General features: G+C 50.5%; 1 protein-coding gene across 25 annotated transcripts in view; it reads left to right on the top strand.

The window, feature by feature from the left end:
* The window catches only part of MEGF11 (multiple EGF like domains 11), a 430,600-nt gene that overhangs the window by 228,763 nt on the left and 176,367 nt on the right, over window positions 1-25,470 (top strand). For all 25 annotated transcript variants that reach the window (XR_010946313.1, XR_010946306.1, XR_010946317.1 and 22 more), the window contains one exon: window positions 5,029-5,121. Coding sequence is in view for 20 of the 25 variants with exons in the window: in XM_067751212.1 (XP_067607313.1) it covers window positions 5,029-5,121 (93 nt within the window). In the remaining 5 variants the exon portion in view is untranslated. The remainder of the gene's footprint in view (window positions 1-5,028; window positions 5,122-25,470) is intronic.

Genomic DNA, 25,470 nt, shown 5'->3' with positions numbered 1-25,470 from the left:
TACCTATAGGAAGAGCCCCCTGAACTGCTGAACCGTTCAAGTGGTAGAAAGTCTTGCCTTGAGTTAGGCTGAAATCTGCCCCTGTGTCACGTGTGCTTCTGAATCCCTATTCTGTCTGGGACAGAGTGGCTCCACTTCTCTCTGGCAGCCTTTCAGCCTGTCAGCTGACTTTGACCTGCCTCCCACCCAATACTTCCTTCTCCAGGCTCACCTTCCCCCCACACCAAGTCCCACCCTTCACGTGACCCTCACAGGTCATGTGTCCACACCCTCTGCATCCTGATCCTTCTCCCCCCACTTGTCAGTGTCCCTTGCAAAGCACAGGTACTCAGAACGGCCACCAATAGCCACCTATGGAGTATCTGTAAGGCATGGCTCACGGGGAGATACAGGGATGTTTAAGACTCTGGGTTTACCCTCAAGGAGCTCACAGTCTCTTGGGGAGACCGGATAAGCCCATACTAAGTGGGGAAGTGGCAGGGCCAGTGAGGAGGAACCTCGTGTGGGTAGGGAGGTTCTGGTGGGAAAATATTTCACCTTCCATAAATGTTCAGACTGGGGTGGCTGCAGCCCTCCAAGCTTCTTGGTGGAGCTGGTGATAGAGGCTGTGCCTGGCCTTGCTGACCCAGGTGACCCGGGGCTGTTGAGCGCAGGAGAAGCATTTCCAGCTGCTGTGACATGGTGGAGACAGAGCGTCAAGGGGGTGGCAGCAGTAGAAGGAACCTTCAAGGGTGATGTGCTCTAATGCTCTTATTTTATAGATGAGAGAGTGGGGAAGCCACCTGCCCACACTCATGTGTCAGGTAGCCCAGAGCCTGAACTCACACTGGGTCTCCCGGCTCTTAACCCAGTGCCTTTTCCAAAGAAATGGAGGACAGAAACCAGGGGTCTCTGTGAGGTCAAGAGGAGAGGTTTACCAGGCCATAGGAAGGGGACGGGACTTGGGGGCCAGGAAGTGGGACTAGAGCACTGGCAGCTGTCCAGGCCTTTCCTGGAAGAGGTGGGCAGATGCCAGCTCCTGGTGATTCTTAGCTGAGTGGGACTTTAGGCCTCATCTGGTCTCCTCTGAGTTCCAGGTGAAGTTGCAGGGCCTGGAGAGGAAAGTGAGCTGCTTGATATCATTGAGATGGATGCTGATAGATGCAAAGCCAGATCTCCTCACACCCATGGCTGGGCTCGTTCTACACGCCCACCACCGTCCCTCGAGATGGCCCATCACCCTGGTCCCACAGGCTCAGAAGTAACCTGAGCCAAGGGGCAGGGTTTAGAGGTTTGGCGACTTCCCTGTGACTGAGCTCTGAAGCCAAAGGCAACCACGCCCTCCCCACACGTGCTTTGGTGCTCTCCTCCTCGGGACCCAGAAACACTGAGTACCTACTGTACACCAGGCAGCATAAGGGCTTTAAAAGGCCAAATAGGAGTGAACTCTGTCCCCCAGGGGCTGGAGATCCGCAAAAGAGAGACAAGTGCTGACATAGGTAACTCCCTCAAGGTAGGCTGCGATGGCCTAGGACAGGGGTTGAGGTAGCATGTGTGAAAGCCCCAAGGCCTGGCACGTAGTGGGTGCTCAGAACCTGGTAGCGCACAGGAAGCGGTGATAACTGGTAACTGCTGTCAGCTGCCTTAGACATCTGTCCAGACCCCGTGGCGTGTGTGCATGTGTGTGTGTGTGTGTGAGAGAGAAAGAGACAGAGAGGGAGAAGTAATAATAGCAGCTCCTGCTTGTGGAGCACTTACTGTGGGCCAAGCACTCAACGTGTATTACTTCATTAAGTCTTTGCAGCAGCCCGTGACATAGGTTCTATTATTGTCCCCACTTTACAGATGAAGAAATTGAGGCACAGAAGGTTAAATCATTTGTTTATTGTCCTACAATTGTAACTGAAAATGGCAGATAGGGAGTTTAAATATAGGTCATCACCTTCTCTACCATGCTGGCCATTCCACCAGGGGTGGAGATGGGGCTGCTCTCCAGCACACCACCCCCCAACTAAGTCCCTACAACCCTCTCCACGTGTCTATGACTTCAGTGGAGGGCAGAAGTGAGAGAGACAGCCTGTGTGTGGAGGAAAAGGAGGCTCAGGCATCGCCAGGACCCTGCCTCGGGTCTGAGGACACCCTACCAATAACAGTAGCAAGACTCACTCAGTACTGACTGTACCCCAGGCTCCGCTCTAAGTACTTTGTCAACTCATTGAATCCTCACACAGCCCGAGGCCCATCCTGTCGCCGTCCCCCATTGAACAGATGGGGACTGACACAGAGAGGGAGGTAACTTGCCTGAAGTCTGGAGCTGCTAAGTGGCATCACTGGATCCAGCCCCGGCTCCCCGAGTGCCGTCTGTGCTCTTAACCGCTGTGCCGTGCTGCTTCTCGCTAAATGTGCCTCTAGCGCCTGGGAGGTTAGAAGCAAGACTGAGGCAGGACGGTGGCTGGGGGAAGCTGACCGGGCGGAGGCCAAGGGAAGAGGGAGGGTGGAGCTTGCTCGGAGCCCCTGAATGCACCTCCCTTGCAGGTAGGGAGAGGGTGCAGGACATAGGCCAGGAGTTAGGTCTCTAGGGGCAGAGGACCAGAGTACCGGGTGGTCTTCGTCTTTTCTCCCTTGATCTTCTCCAAGCCCCTGCCCAGCCCCAGCCTGCAGGGCACCCATGCCTGCAGAGGACGTGTTGACACAGCTCCTCTGGTTTGAGTCTTCTGGACAGGGGAGGACGTCCAGCCTGGGCGAGGCATGAAGGCCCTGTGTCTTGGGCTCCTCTCAACTCCCTCGGCCTTCAGAGGCCTCTGTCTCCAGGATCTTCCTCCTGCAGCTCCCTCCTCTCTGGCCAGAGCCCACAGGCTGTTCACAGGATCCCAAACACGCAGGCCTTAGTTCCTCCATGTATAAAATGAAGCAGTTGGACGTGATTTTCTGTTAGGTGCCTTCCAGACCTGACATGCGGCAGCTTCCCAGTCCACTGCCTGCCCTTGCCGCCCCCAGCAGAACCCCCAGGGATCAAGGTGCTGCTCTCTGCAGTCAGAAAGCAGCTGGAGGTGTCTGGGCTCACCTGACAAGCTGATGGAAGGGTCTGCAGGAAGGCGGACCAGCCCAGCTGTGGAGCATACTGGGACCTCAGCCTAAGGGAAGGGGGAGCAGCTGAGGTCAGGGCTGGGCTGGGGAGCCGGGGGAAGGGTACCTAGTGTCCAGTGTACACTGGGAACATTGGCCCATTTGAGCTTGTTTAGAAAGTCTAATGGGAGCAGGGGAAACCAGGCAGCAGGGATGACCAGGTGGGCATCTTGCTAGCAACTGGGTGAGCAGCTCATTGTGGCTCTAAGTGGAGGTGGTCACTGAGGTCAGGGTCCAGCCGGTTCCCCAGTAAGAAGTGGGTTAGCTAGTAGGCCCCAGCTGCTCCCCAAAGCTCCAAGCGAGGGGCTGTCAAAGTCTTGAGCACAAACCAGAACTCTGCTGAAAAGCCACTTGTACAAATGAGAATGACTCAAGGGCCAGGGCTCCCCCCAGACATACCACATCCCAGGCTTGCAGAGGATGGGCTGTCTGCAGACCACTAACCAGTGGGGCATCTGAAAGGGCTCTTCGGGGCCTGCCTCGCCAGGAGCCCTAGGCAAAGCTAAGGCCGCAGCTTCAGGGTCAGTGTCTGTGTTTGGGAGGGGCCAAAGGTCCCCACACCCCCCATAAAATGAACTCTGTTGTCTACCCTGACAGCGCCCTCTCGCTGGGCATTCAGCCAAGCAGTGGACATGGAAGCAGGGTGGGTGTTCGGAAGTCAGTGGCAGCTCCTCCAAGCTCACCATTGGGGGCCACCTGTCCCCCCAGCGCAGGCCAGTTCCAGGCAGAGAGGAGGTCTCTAGTTGCTTGTCAGAAAAAAAGCGCTTCATCTAGATCCCTTCTGAGCAATTGACAGGGTTGATGGTAGCTGCTGATCTCCCAAGCTTACAAAATTGGCAGGGGTGGCAAAGGGGGTTTCTGTAATCCCTCACTGATGGATTAGACGGTGGGACAGATCTCTCAGGAGCAATGGATGACCTTGAGAAAATGTGGATGTCAAAGGGAGAGAGAAATAATCTCCCTTCCTCAAAGTGCTGCCAGTAAGCCTTCTCAGCACTGGGGTAGTTGATGGAAACTTTGCTGCCGTTGCCTCCCAGCTCAGGAGGCTGTAGCATTTGACTGCGTGATAAGAAATTGCCCGGCGCTTTCTAATTACAATTATCGTCGTCGTGGCTGTCTCTCTTAATTACTTTCTTATAATTAGCTGTTGCTTTTTCCTCAGCATTTGTGTACTTTGCAGATTTGCTGACATTTGAGAGCCCCAAAATAGGGACATTTGGGAAGGAGGTCAGAAAGGTGGGGAAAACGTGAGAGGAATGGATTCTTTTCAGGAAACCTGATAAATTTGGGGGCCTTTGCAGAAAGAAATTGGGGAAGCCAAAAGACGGGTCATTTTCTGAGCCGATGGGGAAAGAGAGCAGGAGTGAGGATGTAGGGAGTGGGCTTTGTGGAACGTCTCCAAGTGTTCAGCCTTGGAGGAGGTACTCTTGAAAAGCCACCAAGGCTGCCATTTCGCGGGCTTGGGTTTCATTTTAGGAAACAAGCCTGGGATGAAGCACACCCTTGTTGAATCCTTTTCAGAGTTAATTAAATAACTCGGGTCAGGGCTTCCCTGGTGGCGCAGTGGTTGAGAGTCCGCCTGCCGATGCAGGGGACACGGGTTCGTGCCCCGGTCCGGGAAGATCCCACGTGCTGCGGAGCGGCTGGGCCCGTGAGCCATGGCCGCTGAGCCTGCGCATCCGGAGCCTGTGCCCCGCAACGGGAGAGGCCACAACAGTGAGAGGCCCACGTACTACAAATGAATGAATGAATGAATAACTAACTCGGGTCAGGAGCAGCTTGATTTTCCCCAAAACCAGTGATGCGTTCTGAGCATCCCTGGGCCCCAGGGAGCCTTTACAAAGTGGATTGTGCTCCTTGACCAGATGGTTGGTTTTCACTCTCTGTTCCTGTTCTTCCTCCCCCTCTTCTGATCCCCTGCAGCCCTGTGTACAGAGGAGTGTGTGCACGGCCGCTGCGTTTCCCCGGACACCTGCCACTGTGAGCCTGGCTGGGGAGGGCCCGACTGCTCCAGCGGTGAGTCTAGGGTCTTTGGGAGTTGAGCGGGGCCATGGCTCTGGCTGGGGAGGGGCCGTGCCGTGTGGATGCTGAGTTCTTTGTCCTGGGCTTGGGCTACCTAGTGAGTGTGGGCAGCGGGGAGGAAGCGTACCTACCGGATGGTACTCGGGGTGGAGGGCTCTAGGGGCATGAGGGTCATGGTTTGTGGCGGCCTGGAGGGGCATTGCATGTCGTGTGTATGGGGAATTGTGGGGTCATCTGTACGACTCTGGCTTTTGATGAAACACCTCCGGATAAGGTCTTTGAGGCTTGAAGTGAAATTGAGATGCCACCTAGGGGCGCAGACCCAGGAGGTCACTGTGGTCAAGGCCTGGTCTTCAGCTTTGCCGGTGCAAAGGCTCAGTGGGTGCTCACAGAGGCTCAGGGGACTCATTTATGAGACTGATGGGTACTGGGATGCCTCTGTGTCCCCAAAGGTAGGAGAATGGGATGCTTGTAAGGCTGACCGCTGTGTTCTTACATCTCTCTGGGTAGACTGTTCACATTCCCTGGGGAAGGCTCTCTGGTGAGCACGAGTGAGGCAGATGTTCTTGGGACGGACAGAGTGACTCATAGCAGCACGGGCATCATCTCTGCTGTGGAGCTGGCCGCCGAGTGGGCAGGGTACACCGGCAGCTCCTCGGGGAATTCTCTGCCAGGAGCCCAGCTGAAGGCAAATCCTTCTCCTTTGGCTCATTTCCCTTAAAAACTCACAGATGAACCTCTTCCCAGTGGCACGTTTTGCAGTCAATGGTTGGTTAATGTCATGGTCTTATTAGGTTTCCAAGGAGATCTTGATTAAGGTTAAAGCCCAATTTTCTTCCCGCTTTGAGCTGGGATTGTATCTTTTTGTGTGTGACTTGAGTAGGTAACATAGCTGAGCTGATCCAGTAGGGGTCTAACCCCCATCATTGACCCATGTTTGGGAGCCACCTCCCTGTTCCCTGTCCCATAGTGACTGCAGTGGTCGTAACAACGTGGAGAAGGAATGGTGGGTCCACATTGGCCCAGTGTGGTGATCTTGCCCTTTTCCAGTCTCTGCTGGGGTGGAAACGTCTAGTTATGGTCCTTTTCTTCCAAAGGCCTTGACTGGACCCTCTTTGTCTACCCAGTACATGGGAACACACCAGCCAGAGCAAGCTATTGGATGTGGTTTTGTTTGGGCCTGGGTGGTTACCTGGCTTGGGGAGACCAGGATCTGTTTGGGGTGCTCCAGAGACTCTCTCCGATGTGTTGGGACCTCCAGTGACCGTGGTAGCCTCCTCCTTCCACCTGTTTGCCTGCTTTGAGGTAAGTCACGCTGAGCAACAGGGCAGGGACTCCTCCAGACAATGAAAAGTACACCTGAGGAACACGTGAGTGAAAGGAATGTGTTCAAGCAGTCCTTCTGTGAACTCCAGGAGACATGCTGGCCGAAATGTTTGAGAGCTTTTCCCCACCTTGTCTGTTTCGTTTTGTGTAACTTTGCCTACAATGAATCTTTGATGGGGAACTGTCTAACTTGGATTCTGTGGACCTTGCTGGGACAGGTCTGCTTGCTGTTGCCAGATTATGTCAAGCTCAGTTTGTTGGAGGTTGAAATACAGCCTGAGTCCCAGGAGTCCTGAGTGCATATAAACCACCAACCAGTGCAAGTGTGTTTGGTGCTCACTGTTTCTAGACTGTGATGATTGGGGGGCCTGGAGGGTTTTTCAGACAGAGTCTGTCTCTCAGGGTTCCCTTCCGGTCTAGTGAAAGAAGTGGAAGGGAGGCGGCCCTTGATCAATGGGAGTAGAGAGTTTAGAGTAAATCTTGCCCCTGGAGTGTGTTTACCAAGCACGTAGCCTTGTAACTTTACAGTATAAAACCGGGCTGCCCAATTTCCACTCCCAATTCAGTCATCAGACTTGGTGCCGAGCAACCCACAGTGTTTCTTCAATAAATCCACCCTCCTGGGTTGAAGAATCACCAGCTCTGCCTCTACTCAAGGGCATGTACTACTAAACCCTCAGAAAGTCCTAAAAGATAAGTTCCAACCCTCTTTCGAGAGATGGCAGCATTGAATGAAGGGAGTTCATAGATTCTCATTCTCAAAATCATCTATCTCTAGCTTAAGGCCAGGGCTGGGTCATGGATCTCTATGGCCCTCCTTGCCATGTCTGAACTTTCTCCCAAGGAGCTCAGTGAACAAGGCCACAGACTGTGTGTGGGAAGAAGGTCATCTTAGAGCAGTTGATAATAGCCATTGAGACCACACAGAAGAAACCAGAGTCCCCTTCCGTGGGTCAGGCCTTCAGGTATTAGAAGACAATGGTCACTTCCCCCCAACTCAATTTTTATTCTCCAAGCTCCTTTGTTTCTCACATGACATGGTCTGAACTGCCTTCTCCATCTAGTTTCTCTCCACTGGCTATGGCCTTTGTTCCTTTTAAACGATCATTCCTAGATCTGACCACAGATGCAGGCTTGTATGGAAAAATTACAATAGAGCTAAATACTCTCTATTGAATTTTCCTGTGCACTAGCACTTTATTCATCTTCTCGTTTACTCTTCACAACAGCCCTATGATGTGGGAATTAGCCCCATTTGACAGACGAGAAAGTTGAAGCACAGAGGGGTTAAAGAACTTCCCAAAGGCCCACCGCTAGTAAATGATGAAACTGGGACTGTTGATCAAGTGAAAACCTAGGTCCTAAGCCTGAACACGTAATTATTATGCTCTGCTTCCTTCTGGATGCTCAACCTCTGTTAATACAAGCTGAGGTTGAAATAGCTCTTTGCTGAGAAAACCTAGTTGCTCACAGGGGGAGGAAGGATCTGATTGAAAGATGTGGCCCTGGGATATTGTCATGGAGACAGATGAATCAGCCATAGGACACAAATTGTGATTATGTTTACTCCAAGCAATTTGACCCTGTTTGCTATTGTGCCATTGGACCCCTGTCTGCCTGTGTGTGCTCTGTGGGGCCTGTGTCCATGGAGATGGGTATCCTGATGAGCACAATATGTATCTCTGGAGATTTCTGAATGGGATCTGTCATTTGCATGTCTAGACATGTGACGTCCTTGCAGGGAAACTTTGATTTTTGTTGAGTCAAAAGCATCATTCTTGTTGGTGTTTTCTTCTGACTCTAAAATCGTACCTGTTCATGTTAAAAAGGAAGTTCAAAGTGCACCAGAAGTATAGACAAAAAGTTAAACCCACACACCCAGCGATAACCAGTTCTGGCATTTGAGTGCTTGCCTTTCCTTATTTCTCTGCACCTTTGTTCTTAGAGTTAGATCTGGACACAACTTTTATTATTTAGATCAAATGTGTGTGCTATTCTGTAACTTGTTTTTTTAATTCAACTGTATATCATACACTCGTTTCCTTCTATGGGTTGCTAAAAGTGTTTAACCAGTCTCTTGCTGATGGACTTTTAGGCTGTTTCTGATTTTTCACTATATTAGGCCCACCGTCCTTTATCAAAGGTCCTTGTGGCCTGTTGGTTTCAAAATTTAGATGTTTTCAGAGTTCAGGAAGGTATATGGTGACGATATCATATATGACATATGCCTCCAGTGGGGTTTGGTCAGCACCTTGGAATGAAACATAGTAATATTTCTGAAGTGATGTATAACTGATCACATCTAGTGATATATAGAAGATATTTAACCACACATCAGTTCCACAAAGATTTTGCCTCTAAATGAATTTTGGAAAATTAAAAAATAATTCCTTTGGACTCTTTAGAGATTTTGGGGTTGTTGACATGTGAATAAAGGGATTGTGGTCCTGTGTACAAATGCTGCAGTGATTCTTCTCGTGCATGGATCTTTGCCCACGTGTCCCGGTTTCTTCTTAGGATAAGTTCCTGGAAGTGGCGGGGAGGATTATAAAGATCCGTCATCCTACTGCCTGCCCCTGCCCTGCCCTTCGTGGCTGCCAAGGGATTTATGACTTTGATAGACACGAAGGGGACAAAGCCAGTAGTAGGATGCGGTGGGGAACTTTTCATTCTTTTATAGACTTATAACCCCATAGCCTAATTTCTTGAAGGCCTGGACGAATTTCTTTCTGCTCCATAAAGGAAGTGAGGTGATGCTGATTTGCCTGGTGGGTAGACACGTCAGCTATCGCGGATAATGCCAAGATATTAGATGGACCAATATGGGGAAATGGAGTGGCTGCATGCTTGGTCATAAACCTCCATCTTATATAATGATGAAGAGTAAAAGGATGAACTGTCAGTTTATACTGAATAAAGACGACAGAGTGACTCTTATTAAACTGCACTAATCTCACAAGTGGAGATGAAAAGAAAAAAAGTTTTGCTACACTGAATATCTAGCTTTTTAAAGTAATTAGGAATAGTAAAGCACTGACAATGATTGAGATAGAAACATTATTCATAAGTTTTATTTCCACACTGGGCAATGGTCCAGTGTATTTCATTTATGAGGTTTCAGCTCTAAGGAGAAGGACGTGAGCCAATTCCTAAATTAAATATGCCCTGTTAACTTTTCTAAATGATACCCAAGAATCAACTTGGAAATTTCAGCCTTTCATTGTATTATTTAATTACGTATTCTTGGGTCCCGCTTCTCTGGTCCTCTGCCTCCCTCCCATGGTGATTTGCAGTTTGGGTTCTGGCCTGTAGAATGGCATTTTGGTTTTGGTCTCAGGCCTCCCCCGAGGGCTGGGGTAGACATGCAGAGAATCCCTCCCATTTCTCCATAGTCTCGCACATTCTTAGATTCCACTGAACTGGTTTTATCCATGCGAACAGAGTGCGGGAGAGTAAAAGTGCGCTCCACAGCCTCTTACTATTTGTTGAAACTGTCCCCCCTACCCACACCCCAGCCCTCCAGGCCTTATGCTCAGCACGAGACAGGGCTGCAGAGCAGGCCTGAGTAATGAATGCAGCAGGAACCAAGTTGGGCCACCACCAAGAGTAGCTTCTGCCCAGTCAAACGTGTTCTTATGTTGAATGATGTGTGAGACCCCTGGCTGACTTGGCTTTCAGCTATCCTTGCAGATTAGAATAAAACATGTACCAGCTCAGAAATATGCTTATACTCCTAAACTAGCCAGGGACCGTCTAGGTCAGTCCTTTTCAAACCACGATCTATGTTTGCTAGAGATTTGTGGTGTGTGTGTGTGTGAGAGAGAGAGAGAGAAAATATACGTAACAGAAAATTTAAAGTGTACAGTTCTGTGGCAGTAAGGACATTCACATTGCTGTGCGGCGACCATCATTGTCATCCATGTCCAGTGCTTTTTCATCTTCCCCAACCGAAACTCTATACCCATTAAACGCTAACTCCCCATTCCCCACTCCCGCAACCACCATTGTAGTTTCTGTCTCTAAAAATTTGACTACTCTAGGTACCACATATAAGAGGGATCATACAACATCTGTCCTTTTGAGACTGGCTTATTTCACTTATAATGTCTTCAAGTTTCATCCATATTGTGGCATGTGTCAGAACTTCCTTGCTTTCTGAAGCTGAATAATATTCTATTGTATGTACATATTATACTATATTTTGTTTACCCATTCACCCATCAACGGACACTTGGGTTGCTTCTACCTTGACTACTGTGAATAATGCTGCTATGAACATGGGTGTACAAATATCTCTTCAAACTCCCACTTTCACTTCTTTTGCATGTATATCCAGAAGTGGATTTCTGGAGCATGGGGTAATTCTGTTTAACTTTTTGAGGAATCACCATACCGTTTTCCACAGAGTCTACATCATTTTACATTCCCATCAGCAAGGCACAGCGTTCTAACTTCTCTTCATCCTTGTCAACGCTTGTTAATTTCTATTTTTAGTTTTTATAATTGTCATCCTAATGGGTGTGAAGTGGCATCTCATTGTGGTTTTGGTTTGCGTTTCCCTGATCATTAGTGATGTTGAGTCTCCTTTCATGTGCTTTAGTGGCCATTTGTGTATCTCCTTTGGAGAAATGTCCATTCGAGTCATCTGTCCATTTTTTTTCAACTGGGCTGACTTGTTGTTGTTGCTGAATTGTAGGTGTTCTTTATATTTTCTGGATGTTAATCCCTTATCAGATATGTGATTTGAAAACATTTTCTCCCATACAGTGGGTTGCCTTTTCACTCTAAGTGTCCTTTTTTTTTTTTTTTTTTTTTGGCGGTACGCGGGCCTCTCACTGTTGTGGCCTCTCCCGTTGCGGAGCACAGGCTCTGGATGCGCAGGCTCAGCGGCCATGGCTCATGGGCCCAGCCGTTCCGCGGCATGTGGGATCTTCCCAGACCAGGGCTCGAACTCATGTCCCCTGAATCGGCAGGCGGACTCTCAACCACTGTGCCACCAGGGAAGCCCCTGTTAAGTGTCCTTTGATGCACAAAACTTTTAAATTTTGATGAAGTCCAGTTTATCTGTTTTTTGTTGCCTGTGCCTTTGGTGTCATATCCAAGAAATTATTGCCAAATCCAGTGTCATGAAGCTTTCCCCGTATGTTTTTGTCTATAGTTTTAGCTCATGGAATTAGGTTTTTGATCCATTTTGAGTTAATTTTTACATATGGTATAAGGTAGGAGTCCAACTTCAGTTTTCTGCATGTGGATATCAAGTTTTCCCAGCACCATTTGTTGGAAAGACTTTTGCTATTGATTCCTGAAGCTATAGAGTTAAAATTTTGCACCATGTAATGGCACATTAGTTACCTGAGAAGTGATTTAAACTTTGCTCCTTAGAGTAAAACAAATATAGAGGGCTTCCCTGGTGGTGCAGTGATTAAGAATCCGCCTGCCAATGCAGGGGACACGGGTTCGAGCCCTGGTCCGGGAAGATCCCACATGCCGCGGAGCAACTAAGCCCGTGTGCCACAGCTACTGAGCCTGCACTCTAGAACCCGCGAGCTACAACTACTGAGCCCGCGTGCTACGACTACTGGAGCCCGCGCACCTAGAGCCTGTGCTCCACAGCAAGAAGAGGCACCGCAATGAGAAGCCCGCACACCGCAACGAAGTGTAGACCCCACTCGCCGCAACTAGAGAAAGCCCGCACGCCGCAACGAAGACCCAACACAGCCAAAAATAAATAAATTTATAGAAACAAACAAATACAGACTTGTTATAGCATTGAGTGCAGAATTGGCATTTATTTAAAAAAAAACAAAAAATGTGATCACATGAGCCTTTGCTGGACCTTTTGGGGCTACGCTGCTAGGCATCCCTGGAGACAAGGTTATTTTAGGTGTGAATATTGAGAAGCAGCGGGAAAGGCAGAAAGACCGTAACCTGATTTAGATCTCTCAGGGCTGATGACTGTTTACAAGACGGTTTATAGAGGGATCAGCGTTTCAAGCCCTTTTCCTACCGCATTCTTGGGGACTCTTCCTTCCAGAGCGCTGGGCTGTCTGCAATACCCCCAGAGTCAACCTCTATGCTCCTAGGCTCTGGAATGGCATAAGAGCTCTGATCCAGCCCACAATACCTCGTCCTGGGGGCTCTCAGGGTCTCTGCGTCTTTCCACAATGCTCAGTGCTGTCCTACCAGGCTGGGAGTCATATGACCCCCATATTGCTGGGGCTTGGGCATCCTGTTTTCCTGCGGCTCTCTTCACATATATGAAAGCATATGTCCACATAGTCCTGGAATGGAGTGCTAGGAAGTATAGTCTGGATCCCAGGACCTAATTTCTGGTCATGGAGCGCTCATGATTTAACTTGAAACCCTTGAAGTAGGAGCTGGGAGGAACCTCAGAAATTGTCTGATCTACTTCTTCCATTTTATAGATGGGCAAACTGAGGCCTAGAGAAGGGAAACTACTTGCCTGAGGTTACCCAGGGAGGTAGTGGCAGAGCTGTAACTTGATCCTGGGTGTCCTGATTCCCATGCCTTTTGTCTCTTGCCAGCTGCTCTGGGAGTTAAAGGCTGGAGTTGTCTTAGAGGCAGATGGGTCTCATTACACCAAAGCAAATGGGTCAAGTTATTCGACGGCCTCGGTGCAGGTGACCTAAAGATTCGGACCCTCCTGAATCCTCTGCCCAGGTTCAAAGGCCAGACTCATGACTCCAGGTCAGGCCAGGGCACTGAGGTCAGTGATTTCCAGAGGGGTCGACCCTGCCATCTGCCTGGCTTAAAAGTACATTAGGGGGAGGGTCCCGTTCTCAGGGATCCCTGGGCACACTTCTCACCGACAAACATGGAGACGTGACAGTCTGGAGGCAAAGGACGTAGGGGCAAAGCAGAGGTATAGGGTGTGGGCCAGGGCTCCTGCCTCTGTCCTGGGGCAGATGAAGGGGTCCAAAAGGAGATGGGCAAGGCCGGGTGGGGAGTCAGTGGACTTGGCCACACTGGTCTGCTGGGAAGGGCCATTGCCAAGACTTTGGGGCCCTTCCCAGCAAGAGAGCATGGAGACCGAGCCTGAGTAAGGAGAGCTTACGAGAGAGGGTCAGAGAGGAGCAAGAGGGGGCCACACGGTCTGAGGAGGAAGGTGAATACAGATTCCTGCTCCTACCGTGTACAGAGGCTTCACACAGATGATCCATTTACTCTGCCAGCAGCCTGCCACGTGTGTTACCTCCATTTCTCAAATGAAGAAATCGAAGCTCAGGGAAGTAGAGTAACTCCTGCTATTCACTCAGCTAACAAGCATCAGCTCTGGGATCAGAACCCAGCACTTGTGTTCTTCCCGCAGCTCCATGCTGCCTCCGAAGGGATGAAGCCAGCTTCGGGTCCCACCTCTGCCTGGGTGACCCTAGCTAAGTCCTTCCCTCTCTCTGAGCCTCAGGTTTCTCATCTCTAAAATGGGAAGGTCAGCATGGATATTCCAGGTCTAAAATCCCACGATGCCATGTTTCCGGAAAGCTAAAATCCAGCATCATCTCACTTAATCAAGGGCCCTCGTGACCTTCCTGACGGTGACCTCTGGGGGAGGGAGTCTGCTCTCCCCACCACCCCACTCCCTCCCACGCACAGCCCTCCCGTGATTCTCTCTTCTTTCCAGGACCTGAAAAAGGGGTGGGGCGGGACAGCCATGGGTGGGGACAGTGACTCACACCCTTGCCTCCCCCAGCTGGGGACGCCTGGGGAGCCTTGGCTGCCTCATCTGGGAGGAGGCGCAGAGGGGCATCCTGCCAACCCGGAGGCCGCAGCTCACTCGTGGTTGGCTCGCTACGCCAAGGAGGCTGTCAGGGTTAAAGCAACTTCAGATGAATCGCCAGAAAGCAATCGCACTTGCTGTTCCTCGCGTGCTGCTCTGCCCAGCCCGCGGCCCTCGCAGAACTACCTGGGCTGCCTCCTGCCGGCATCTGGTATGCCTCCCCGGGATGGGGGGCTCTGTGTCAGCGCGCACACTGGGGCACAGTCACCGTGACGGGGACGCGAGGGGGCTGTGGACACGGCAGCAAATGCTTTTTCCAGGTCTGTGCGGAAGAGGAGCTGCTCTTCACCCCAGAATTCTAATTTTGAACAAAAAAGTATTCAGTAGCCAGGGCTAGCAGTTCCACTGGCTCTGCGTTCTCTGTCCCTTGAGTTCCATTTAAGGCGCATTTATTGAGCACTGCGCAGAGGCCCACGCTGCTGGGGGTCCAGGGCTGAAGGGGGGTATTAGGAATGAGGAGGGCATGGCCCCCATCCTTGGGGACCTTCGAACAGGAGCCAGAGCCACCAGTACAGATAAGAGGGAGGAGAAGGTGTCGGTAGAGAGAAGGCTCTGGCTTTGATGGGAGGGGGACCTGGCTGGCTCAGGAAAGCCATCATGGGAAGAAGGAAGGAACCAAATGTGTGCTCTACCCATTTTAGAGGAAGAAGCTGAGGCACAGAGAGGTTAAGTGATGGCCCACGGTGCCACAGCTAGTGAGCATCAGAGCTGGGTCCGTCAGGCTCTTTCCACAGGCCGTGCTGGGGTAGGGGGGAAGGTGAGAAGTGTGAGCGCCAACTCAGTTGTGAGCAGCCTGTGATAGAGGCTGAAAGAGACCTTGAAGAGGGTTAAGAGACGTAAACCCAGCCCCATCCCGTGTCCTGGGGGTTGGGGGCTGCAGGGGAAGGGCAGCAACAAGGTAGATCTGCTGGCCTCTCTATCTCTCTGTCCTCGACTGTCGCCTCCCCCGACCCCCTGCCTCCCTCTTGTTGAGATGTCCCAGCCTTGGCTATGCTCTGGAAGCCGGTGAAGAGTTTTGTTTCCCCCCCTTCCAGAGTTTGTTTCTTCCAAAAGTGCCTCCCAGGAGAAATGGGAAATGAGAGGGAGCAGATGCCGGGGGTGCCCTGCCCTCACGGGGGCCCGGACCAATGTGAAGATGAGGCTGGGCAGGGGGCAGCGGTGGAGACCCCAGACCACCTTCCTTCCACCCTTGGACCGGGGCGTTCTCTTGTGACGCCCACCAGGAAAGGAGGGGAGACCTGCTGAGAGCCCCCTTCCCAAGTCCAAGGGAGGCAGGTCATGGGGCAGAAGGGGGCATGGGGCCACTGCTTCTCCCACTGCTTGAGAGAGGGCAGCCTCTCAGGATGTCACCCTTTCTCCATCTGCCTGTCGGACCAGGGGAGATAATGGGACCAGTCCCATCTGAGCAGGGTCAGGGGTCAGGCAAAGCCCTGGCACACGTGGCCTTTATTGTACCTGAAAAAGCCAGAGACTGGATAGCCTAGAGTCGGTGTGTGAGCTGCGTGTTCAGGGGGCGCTGTCGTAGCAGGGGAGGAGGGAGGTACATTCTGCCCAACCCAGCTCTGGCCATCTGGCTCCCTGAGAACAAAATGAATAAATAAATGACATGCAGTGAGTCTCAAGGACTGGGAGAGGGAGGAGTATGGGAGAACCTGCCTAGAATGTGACAAAAGCAGAACAGAGGGCAGCAGCCAAGCTGGCACCATCGTGCGGTCCTGGCAGGCAGCGCTGCCGCCCCTCCGGACCCCGCTTGGGCATGAAAAGGACGCTGTGCAACACTCCCCGTGATACACACGCACGTGCACGCGTACACGCACGGCCTGCGCTTCCAGGCTGGGCATGTGGGCTGGGTCTCCATGGGAAACACAGTTCCTGGGGGGAAGGGAAGCACAGACTGCTCCCAGCCTCGCCCACCAGCCTGGAGGACCGGCCTGGAACTCTGACAGGGAGGGGGGTGCATCTTCTTTGGAGCCAGAGGGCCGGCTGATGGCAGGTCCCGCTCTCTGAGACCCCTGCCCCCAAGGACTTCAAGTTCCTCCCAGTCAGCCCAGAACTGCTGTGTGCCGGGCACCACGCTGGGGATGGACACGATGACCTCATTTCATCCTCCACCCCGTGAAGTGGGTTATGACCCCTGTTTTGTGATGGAGGAAGCCGAGGTCCAGAGAGGGTTAGCCATTCTCTGAGGTCACCCAGCTGCCCCTGAGTGTGTGCTCTCTTCGCTCGGGCATATTTCTACCGGAATTCAGAGCTGTGGAGGAGACGGCTTTTGAGGCTGAACGGGAGAGAGGTCTGGGCTGTGCTCCTGCTTAGATTCTCTCCTAACTTCTATCCGGCACTTACTACACACACCGTCCTATGCATTATTATTTATTATTACTATTTCCATCTTTCAGATGAGGAAACTGAGGCTCAGGGAGGTTAAGTACCTGGCCCAGAGGCACACAGCGAGTAAGTGGCAGAGCCAGGATTCAAACCCAGGCAGTCAGTCTCTGGAGACCACACTCACGACTCTGGTTAGCACTTCTTTCCAGGACTCTCTGCCTACCCTCTCCAGTCCCTCCCACACTTCGGAGGTGGGGAGGCAGCTAAAATGCAGACCCAGGCCATGTCACTTCCTTGCTCCCCTCTGCCTGCCAGGAAGTGCCCAACTCCTTGGCCAGGCCTCAGGGCCCCTCTGGGTCTGATGCCTGACAAGCTTTCAGCCTTATCTCCCCCACCTCCCTTCCCCCTTCCCCTCTCTCAGCTTTCCTTTATCCACTGACCCACCGCCCTTCTGCCTTCAAAGCCCAGTTCAGATGCCGCCTCTGCTATAGCACTTCCTGATTCCCACAGGAAGTATATGTACTTGACTGCATACGTATGGCCAGTGTGGTCCGCGCCACCCTAGACGTTTATTGTTTATTGCGTGTTTGCTATCCTCCCAGCCCCCAGCCCCTGAGACCTCTCTGTGGCAGGGTCCAGGTCTTCCTTGTCACCGTGACGCCGGGGCCCTGCACACCGCAGTTACTGGTGGGTACTCAGCACCGTGCTGAGTGGGATCCAGTGGATTTGCTCTCCCATTTTGTCATGTTTTCGTTCTTTTAGATGATGCTCTAGTGGAGGTACTTGGACCAAGGAAGAGTGGGGCTCTGGGTTGGATGTTTGGGAGAATTCAAAGCCATGTCCCTTGATCTTCCAAATCTTCTCACCTATCCGTGTTGCCCAGGTACATGCCCCCAAGGATTGCAATGGGAGACCAGGAGTTGGATTGGTCCTTCAGAGGAAGCAGAGATCACAGCTAGCTGGAAAAGTGGGGAAAATGCCAAGAAGGCCGTGGAACCAGAGCTCAAAGAAGGATGAGATTTGAAGTTTCAATAGTCCAGCATGGAAAGAGAGGGCATTCCAGGCACAGACCCCCAGAAGCAAGGGTACTGGACAGTGAGCAGGTCCGTGTGGCTAAAGCAGAGGGTGCCTAGTGCGGAGAGTGGGAGCCAGGCTGCACCTGGAGGCCAGGCCAGGTGGTGTGGTGCCCTTACCAGCAGCCTGATGAGCTTGGACATGAGTCCATGGGCCATGGGGAGCCCCTGAAGGCTCATTTTGCATCAACTGAGTCTTCATTGTGGAGTGATGGAGCAACTTTGAAACTCTTTCTTAACTAACCTGTGACCAGGTCTGGTAAGGGAACAGAGGGCATGCTGGAGGCTCTGACCTGCCCCTCCAGTCCTGGCTAGTCTCTCCAGGCCAGCTGGGCCATGCTCTCCTTCCCCTGTCCCTGCCTTGAGGCAACTGAAGCAGGCTATCTAGGCATTGCATGGAAGCAGATTGGATGGGGGGACGGGGCAGGGGAGAGAACGCCGTGACTAAGAGTTGGTGAATGGATCTGGGCAGGGGCTGACCCACAGAGGCCAGGTTGGATATATTGATACCCTCTGCCTTCCTGGCCAGAGCAGGGGAGGCAGATGTGATAGCCAGTGGGATGTCCAGCAGAAGCACCTAGAACAGCCTTACTGGCTCCCAGGACCTCTGACTCCCAGCCTGCTTCTCAGGGGCAGCCTTGCCCTCCCATCCTCCAGGCCTCAGTGGGGCCCCAAGGCAGGCAGCAACTTCCCAAAAGTGCTGCAGCAGCAAAGGCTGTGGCAGAACTGGGGAATCTGTCACCCTCTAATAAGGAAAGTCCGTTCTGGCAGCCTGGGTAATAGGCCTCAAACTGAATAATTAATAAAGTTATAAAAATATGTCTACTATATGGCCAGAATAATTCAGCCCAATTAGAAGCAATTGTTTCTTGCAGTTAATGCCACTCGTTTTTCCTTGTGAACAGCTCTTAGCACCAAGATAGGATTTGTAGGTTCGGCTGCCTACTTGAGGGGTTTTATTAAGACCAGACTCTCCCCTAGGGCTTCTTTCAGTTGAGGAGTATCCATCTTTCCATCCATCTATTCATGCCTCTCTCCAACCATGCATCAATATGTCCATTTGTCTATCCATCATTCCATCTGTCCATCTATTCATCCCTTCATCCATCTGCCCATCTACACATGCATCCATTTATTCATTCATCCATCTATGCATCTACCCATTCATTCAGCAGATAATTCTTGAGCCCCTTCCATGTGCTCGACACAGTCCTAGGTCCTGGGTGTGTGGAGATGAGTAAGACCTTGCCTCTGCCCCAAGGAGCTCCCAGCCCAGGCAAGTGAACCTTTGAGTGATGCAAGCTGTCATTCCTGTTTCTCTTCAGAGGTCCTTCTGAATATTATTTTTGTCCTTCATCTCTTCTCATGTATCTCAGTGAGATAGATAGATAGATAGATAGATAGATAGATAGATAGATAGATATTTGGAGTTACAACCGGCTTGAGTTAGGTAATAAGTTCTTTCCCAAGATGGTCCAGATTATTCCCCTACATTTGAGAGTTTAAGGATCTTCTGGCTTCAAAATACCCATGCTCTGGGTCCCAACCTTTTATCAGGTGGAGGTCAGGGGATGTGGGATCCAGCTCTGCCCTGGCCCCTGCATTCACTGGCCTGGGTAAGACATTTACTTTTTATGGTTCCGTCTGTAAAATATGAAGAATCACTGTGCCATTGTGAGCTCACAGGGGTGACAGGAGTCAAGATGCTTGGGGTCACCTGATGGAGACCCAAGTTTGCTTCCTGGAACACTGGGCATAAATTGAATTCTGAGTTAAATCATCTCATACTTTATAGGCATCCACGGGAAATGCTTCCATAAAGCCAACGCTCTTTTTGCGGTGAAGATGCCCTCTTTCTGATTTCTCTGCCTGGACACTGAGACTTTTCTTATAGTATTAGCAAAACCATGACTCAATTCACTAAGTCTCCATAGAGCCTTTGTTGTAAGCCCAGCACTGTGCTAGATGAATCTGATAGAATTATCTAGTCAGTTCTATTACGGTCATCAATCATTTATTAGGGGCCTGCTTTATTCAGGGCTCTGGAGATGCAGAAAGACCCAAGCTTTCACCCTGCCCTAGAGTTGCCCTCTCTCATATGGGTTCCCTTTTGCCTCTTTGTGAATCAGGATATCAGTGCTGGCAAAACAAAGTGAAAAGGCAAGGTATAGCCTGGGAGAAGACATTCACAGCACATGTAATCCATAAAGGATTAGTATCCAGAATTTTTTTTTTTAATCCTACAAATCAGTAAGAACAACCATTCAAACACTGGCAATAACATAAACGTGCACTTCACAGGAGAAGGCTATTGTGATGGGCAATAAATATATGAAAAGATGTTCCCCTCACTGGTAATCAAGGAAATGCAAATTAAAAGATGCTGCCTTGTCACACCCAACACGTTGGGGAAAATCAATTTTTGATAATACCAAGTGTTAGTAGGGATACACGCAAACGTGGACACCTATGCCGCTGGTGACTGTGTACCATTTCAGGGAACAATTTGGTAATTTTAAATAAAGCTAAAGCCCACCCCATCCTACCACGTTTCTCAAGCATTGTTTTCTACCACAACCTGTTGTGTCCCAGCACATACACACGCACACACTGATATTTTTAAATCTCTTCTATTTCACTTGTTAAAATGGGAGTTGTGACCCTTTGTATTGATTTCATGACTTTCTTCTGGGTTACAACCTACGATTTGAAAAACTCGACTCCAGAGAACCTCTCCAACATGTGCATCCGTACATCATTGTTTGTAATGATGAAAAACTGCAAGTAACCTAGAGGTCCCTCGAGAGGGAAATGAATAAACTCTAATATATTTAGACAATGGGATCTCCATAGCAGTTAAAAGGAACAAACTAGTGCTATACATGTCCAGTCAGATGACTCTCAAATATATAATATTGAGTGAAAAAGGCACGTTGCAGAGGGCTACATACATACCATATGATATAATTTATATAAAGTTTTAAAACATGCAAAATAATGAATATGATATTGATGGGTACATTCAGATGTAGTAAAAGCATTAAAACAGACATGTTCGTGATAAATACCAAAGTCAGGCTACGCCCAGGGAGGGAGGCGAAAGGGATATAGGGAGTGATGCATGAGGCGTCTCAGCTGCGTAGTGTTTTATTCTGAAATAAAAATATCTGCAGCCAAAATGGGTGAAATTAAGATTTGGCTGATGAATATACTGTTTTAATTTTCTCTGCATTTTAAAATATGCTTGAAATATTCCACATGCAAAACAAAAGGCTTCTCCACCTGTCCAGCACCCAAGTTCATATGAAGAAAAAAATGTGTTAGTTCATGTTAAACTTACTTGCTCATTTCATTCCATTTGGTTCACTAAGTGTTTATGGAACACCTCCTTGTAGGTCTGACATTGCCAGGTGTGAGGTGTGGAATAGGCAGGAAGGTGGGGTGGATATTACAAGCGAAAATGTGGGGGTCGGCAAGGGCATAGGCTGCCCTCCCATCTCGGCCATAAAGACGAGGTTAACACACATGCCACAAAATGGGGCCCAAAGGTTAAAGCCTGTGTCTTCCTGGGGAATCAGAGAGGTCTCCCTGGAGGAGGTGAAGACTGAGATAGACCTTGAAGGATAGACAGGGATTGAGTGGCGACACATTCAGGAAAGGAAAGGAACCTGGAGTTCCAGAAAGCTGTGGGTCTGCATGAGAAAGAAGAGGTGACAGGGCAGCTCAGGCCTCTGAACAGGTGTGCTGCAGCTCAAATGGCAAAATGCATCCCTGATGGCAGTGCCCAGCAGGAAGTAGACACATGGAGTGGAGAGGTGGGTCTAATTCATCACGGGGGCTGAGGAGGGCCAGGGTCCTGGAGGCTGCAGGAAACTGGAGACAGCTTGCCTGCTACAGAAAGGCGCTGCTGCTCAGGCCCAGCCCACTGCATTGCCCATCCTCCGACGAGGGCCCTAGCAGGGAAGAGGGGGATAAAGTTCTGCTGAGATCCCAGACTTCAAATTTATTTGACCAGCTCTCAATAAATTTCTCACGCCAGAGGCCTCACTATCCATCTCTGGTGGACTGCACAGGAAGTGTCTGTCTTTGATGGCTTGGAGACGTGTCCACATGTCTTGCCAGGAGGCAAGCCCCTAAATCTTCCTCAGACTTGCTCCCCTCCTAGTAACTCTGAATAGTTTAAGATAACTCCCTCCAACCTTGAGGCTGGTGCCAACTTTGTGTCATCCATCAGCCCTGGCCGATTTCTTATTAAAGTTTTGCTGTTCCCTTGGAAAAGTCGCCACCTTAAATCCAAGGGCTGATAGGACAGGGGAGAGACAGAGGAGCTGGAGTTGGCGGGGCGACGGCAGGTCAGGAAGATTAGGTCCTAATCCTACTGCTGGGGCAAGAGGGAGACCTTCCCGGGCCCTGGCTCTACAGCTTGCCCCAGGGTCTAAGGACAAGTTGTCTAAGCCCTGCGTTGGCTTGAAAAGGCTGCCCAGGGAGTAGCTCAGAGGTGAACACCGTCCAACAATTCTCCCAAGAGCCAGCAGGGGGCGGACTTAACGGGCACTGATCACATTCACCCCTCACTCACTCACTCACTTAGTACAGTTCACTGATGTAACACATTTGTGTTGGATGCCTGCTACTGTGTGCCTGTTCTCGGTGCTGGAGAGACAGCGGTAAACGAGACAGTATGTGCCTTCATAGAGCTTACCTTCTAGAGAGGGAGATGGTGAACAAGCTCAGAAATAAATACAGTAATTCCAGATGTTGGTATGAGGAAAATAAAACAGCAGTGAGTTAGAGGGAGGGAGGTGGGGTGGGCCGGGAGGCCTCCCTGAGGAGGGGACGTTTGAGCCAAGTCCTGAATAAGAAAAATCAGAGACTGGAGGGTTCTTGTGTGGGTCAACCTTGACTCATGGCCTCTTTTTGACTCAGAAGAGCAGAATTTCCTTTATGCATGGAGGACAATTGCTAAGCCAGGCTCTGTTGAGGATTTATAAATGGATTGCAAGTTCCCGCCCACACAGGTGCCTTCAGTCTAGTAGTTGTGATGGTACAACCAGCCCAGGAACTCCAAGGCTGGGTGCTTGGGACCACGACGTTAGGCTGAAAGCTCAGAGAAGGCGCAGGTCCCTTCCAGCTGGGATGAGCAGAGGAGGGCACCCGGAGGCCAGAGCGGGTGCAGGGAGTCATCTGGCAGGACTCAGGCTCTGCGAATGGTGCTGGGCCCTGACTGTGCTCGTTGATTCCCTTGGGTGCTGGTTCTGGGTGGGCGCATGTGTCCTACTAATAACCCAATGAGCCGAGTTGATTCTGGAGTGTAAGGAATGCAGATGACACGTATTGCCTCATCAGCCGAAGAATTACCGGCAGGGAGGAACTCAGTTGGAGCCAAGCTTTCTTTAAATAATTGGCAGCAGGATGCGTGGCATGGATTGTTTTTTTCCCCTCTATTGCTGCCGCCAAAGGAAATCACTGAGGTTTCCCCTCATTTCTGCATTGCATGTCTCCCATCTCTGGGTCACAGCCATGACTGGGAAGCAGGAGCCCTGGATGGTCCAGATCACGGGAGATGACAGGTATCCGATGCAGCTTCGAGGCTTCTCTGGGGAGAGCATAACCCACACAGGCAGGTCTGCTGTTGAAATGAGCAACTCTCTTTCCTGAGTCGATAACATTTGCTCAGCAAACAAAGATTAGCAGGACAGACCTCTCTGCGTTTGCTCTAAGCTCTAAATGTCTCCCAACATCAGTCACAGCCACAGAGTCCAAGAGGACCACCAAGAAACACAGTGACTTGCCATGCAGTTTGGAAGTTGATTGGCTGATGGCTTCAAAGGCCAGCACTGTATCTCACTGTGGGAACTCCCAGAGCGGAGGCCCTAGGCTAAACCCTGGGGAGACAAGGCAGAAAGAGGCAGCCCTTGTCCTTAAGGAACATAGGGTCTAGTAGACAGGCAGGTGAATCAGCGTGTGACAGTGTTGTAGGTGCTTCCTTATGCCTGTGTACAGGGCAGGAGGGGACCGTGATGAGGGAGGGGCAATTCCATAAGGTGGACCTTGGGTGGCATTTTTATCTCCCCTTCTCTATGCCCATGCAGTGCTTGGCACAGAATAGAACAAGCAAGGTGACACACCATGGCTACTTTATACCAAAGAGATACCACAGCTGAAATGAGTGACAGCTGTCCTTTCCTAGTTCTTGGAGGGGGGAGGGGGGAGGGGAGAGGATCGAGCTAATGCATGGTTTTCTCCCAGTGTTATGTTTTTCTTTTTAAAATCTTCCCAAAGCCCTTGGTTTCTTCAGCTGCTTGACTACATAAAAATCCAGAGAAGTGGATGGAACATTGTTAAGCTCCCACTATGTGGTGGGTTCTGGGCTGGGCGCTCACAGACATGGGTCTCCTTTAATCCTCCTGACAGCCTTGCAAATTATTCTCACTCTATAGGATGAGGGAACCGAGAGGCGGAGTTGTCAAGGCCTCCCAGCTGCTGGGGGAGAGAGGCAGATTGATTTGAAAGAGCGTGCCTGTGTAAGATGATGTTCCTCTTAGCCCAGAATGATCTAGTTAGCTCTGCAGCAACTTCATAAATGGTGTTCTACAAAGACACCCAACCTCCAGAGCCACCCTCTTGTTAGATACAAGGTTATAAGCCTCTGAAACAACGTTGACACCATTTTTGCTCGCTCGGTGGTAATCCCCTAACACTTCGTGTTGTTCTTTTCCCGCCCAAGTGGACCACGTTGTCACTTCAGATGCCCACTGACCAGCCAGGGCGGGTGTGGGCAGCTGAGGTTTGCTCACGGATGAGTTGCAGTGTAGCAGGTAACATCCAGGGCAGGTGTGCCTTGGAAGTTTCTGGAGCCCAGCTCTCCAACTGCTCACTGCAAGCTCTGACTGAAGGGACAGCCAAGCCAGACACAGTTCCCACAGCTCCCATGCTCGTTTCTAAACCCAATGTCTCCAAGTTCTTTTGCCAAAGCTGGGCTTCCCAAGCCCTGCACACCTGTGGGGGAAGCCTTGGGGTTGACCCTCTGATATGTGGTCCCCTGCCCCAGAGCCCAGATGAATGACCTGTACTCTGGTCTTTCCCTGATTGTCCTCCCCAACACCACTGGTGTCCTTTCCCCTGGGCTTGAGAAAAGAGAGGGGTCTAGGTACTCTTCCTAATTAAAACAATTCCCTAAAATAGGAAGCCGCAGCCCGTGAGCCAAGTCTGTTCCATTGCCTGCTCTTGTAAATAAAGTTTTATTGGAACACAGCCACGCCCATTTGTTTCTGGGTATCTGTGACTGCTTTCTCATTACAACAGCAGAGTTGAGCAGTGTGGCAGGGATTGTCTTGCCCACAAGGCAAAAAAATATTTATGGTCTGATCCTTTACAGAAAATCTTTGCTGATTCCTGTGTTAGAACATTAGAATTTTTTTGCCCCAATGTTTTTGCCCCAAAGTAATAAATGCCTTAAAGATAGGATCATCAAAACTTTTCATCGCCTAGGAGAATGTGAAAATAACAATAATTATAGTAGCAACAGCAAGGCTGGGCTAAATGTTTAACCTGTTGAGGCTAAGAGCATAGGTTCTGGAAGCAGACTAGCTCACGTCCCGGCTTCTCCATTGTCCCAGCTGTGGGACCTTGGCTAAGTTATATGACCTCTCTGTGCCTTGCTTTCCTCTTTTGTGAAATGGTGACTCTTTGGGGGAGTTGTGTGAGTTGACTAGGGTATTACATGTAAATAATAATTACACGTACCATGACAAAGTATTCAGTAAATGCTGGTCTCCTTGTGTAACCCTCATGGCAAACCTCTTATCATTGGCGGATATGGGA

Source organism: Pseudorca crassidens, chromosome 1, assembly GCF_039906515.1.
Source record: "Pseudorca crassidens isolate mPseCra1 chromosome 1, mPseCra1.hap1, whole genome shotgun sequence".
NCBI classification, from domain to species: domain Eukaryota; kingdom Metazoa; phylum Chordata; class Mammalia; order Artiodactyla; family Delphinidae; genus Pseudorca; species Pseudorca crassidens.
The sequence above is the reverse complement of the archived record's forward strand: the minus strand, read 5'-3'. Positions and strand labels throughout refer to the sequence as shown.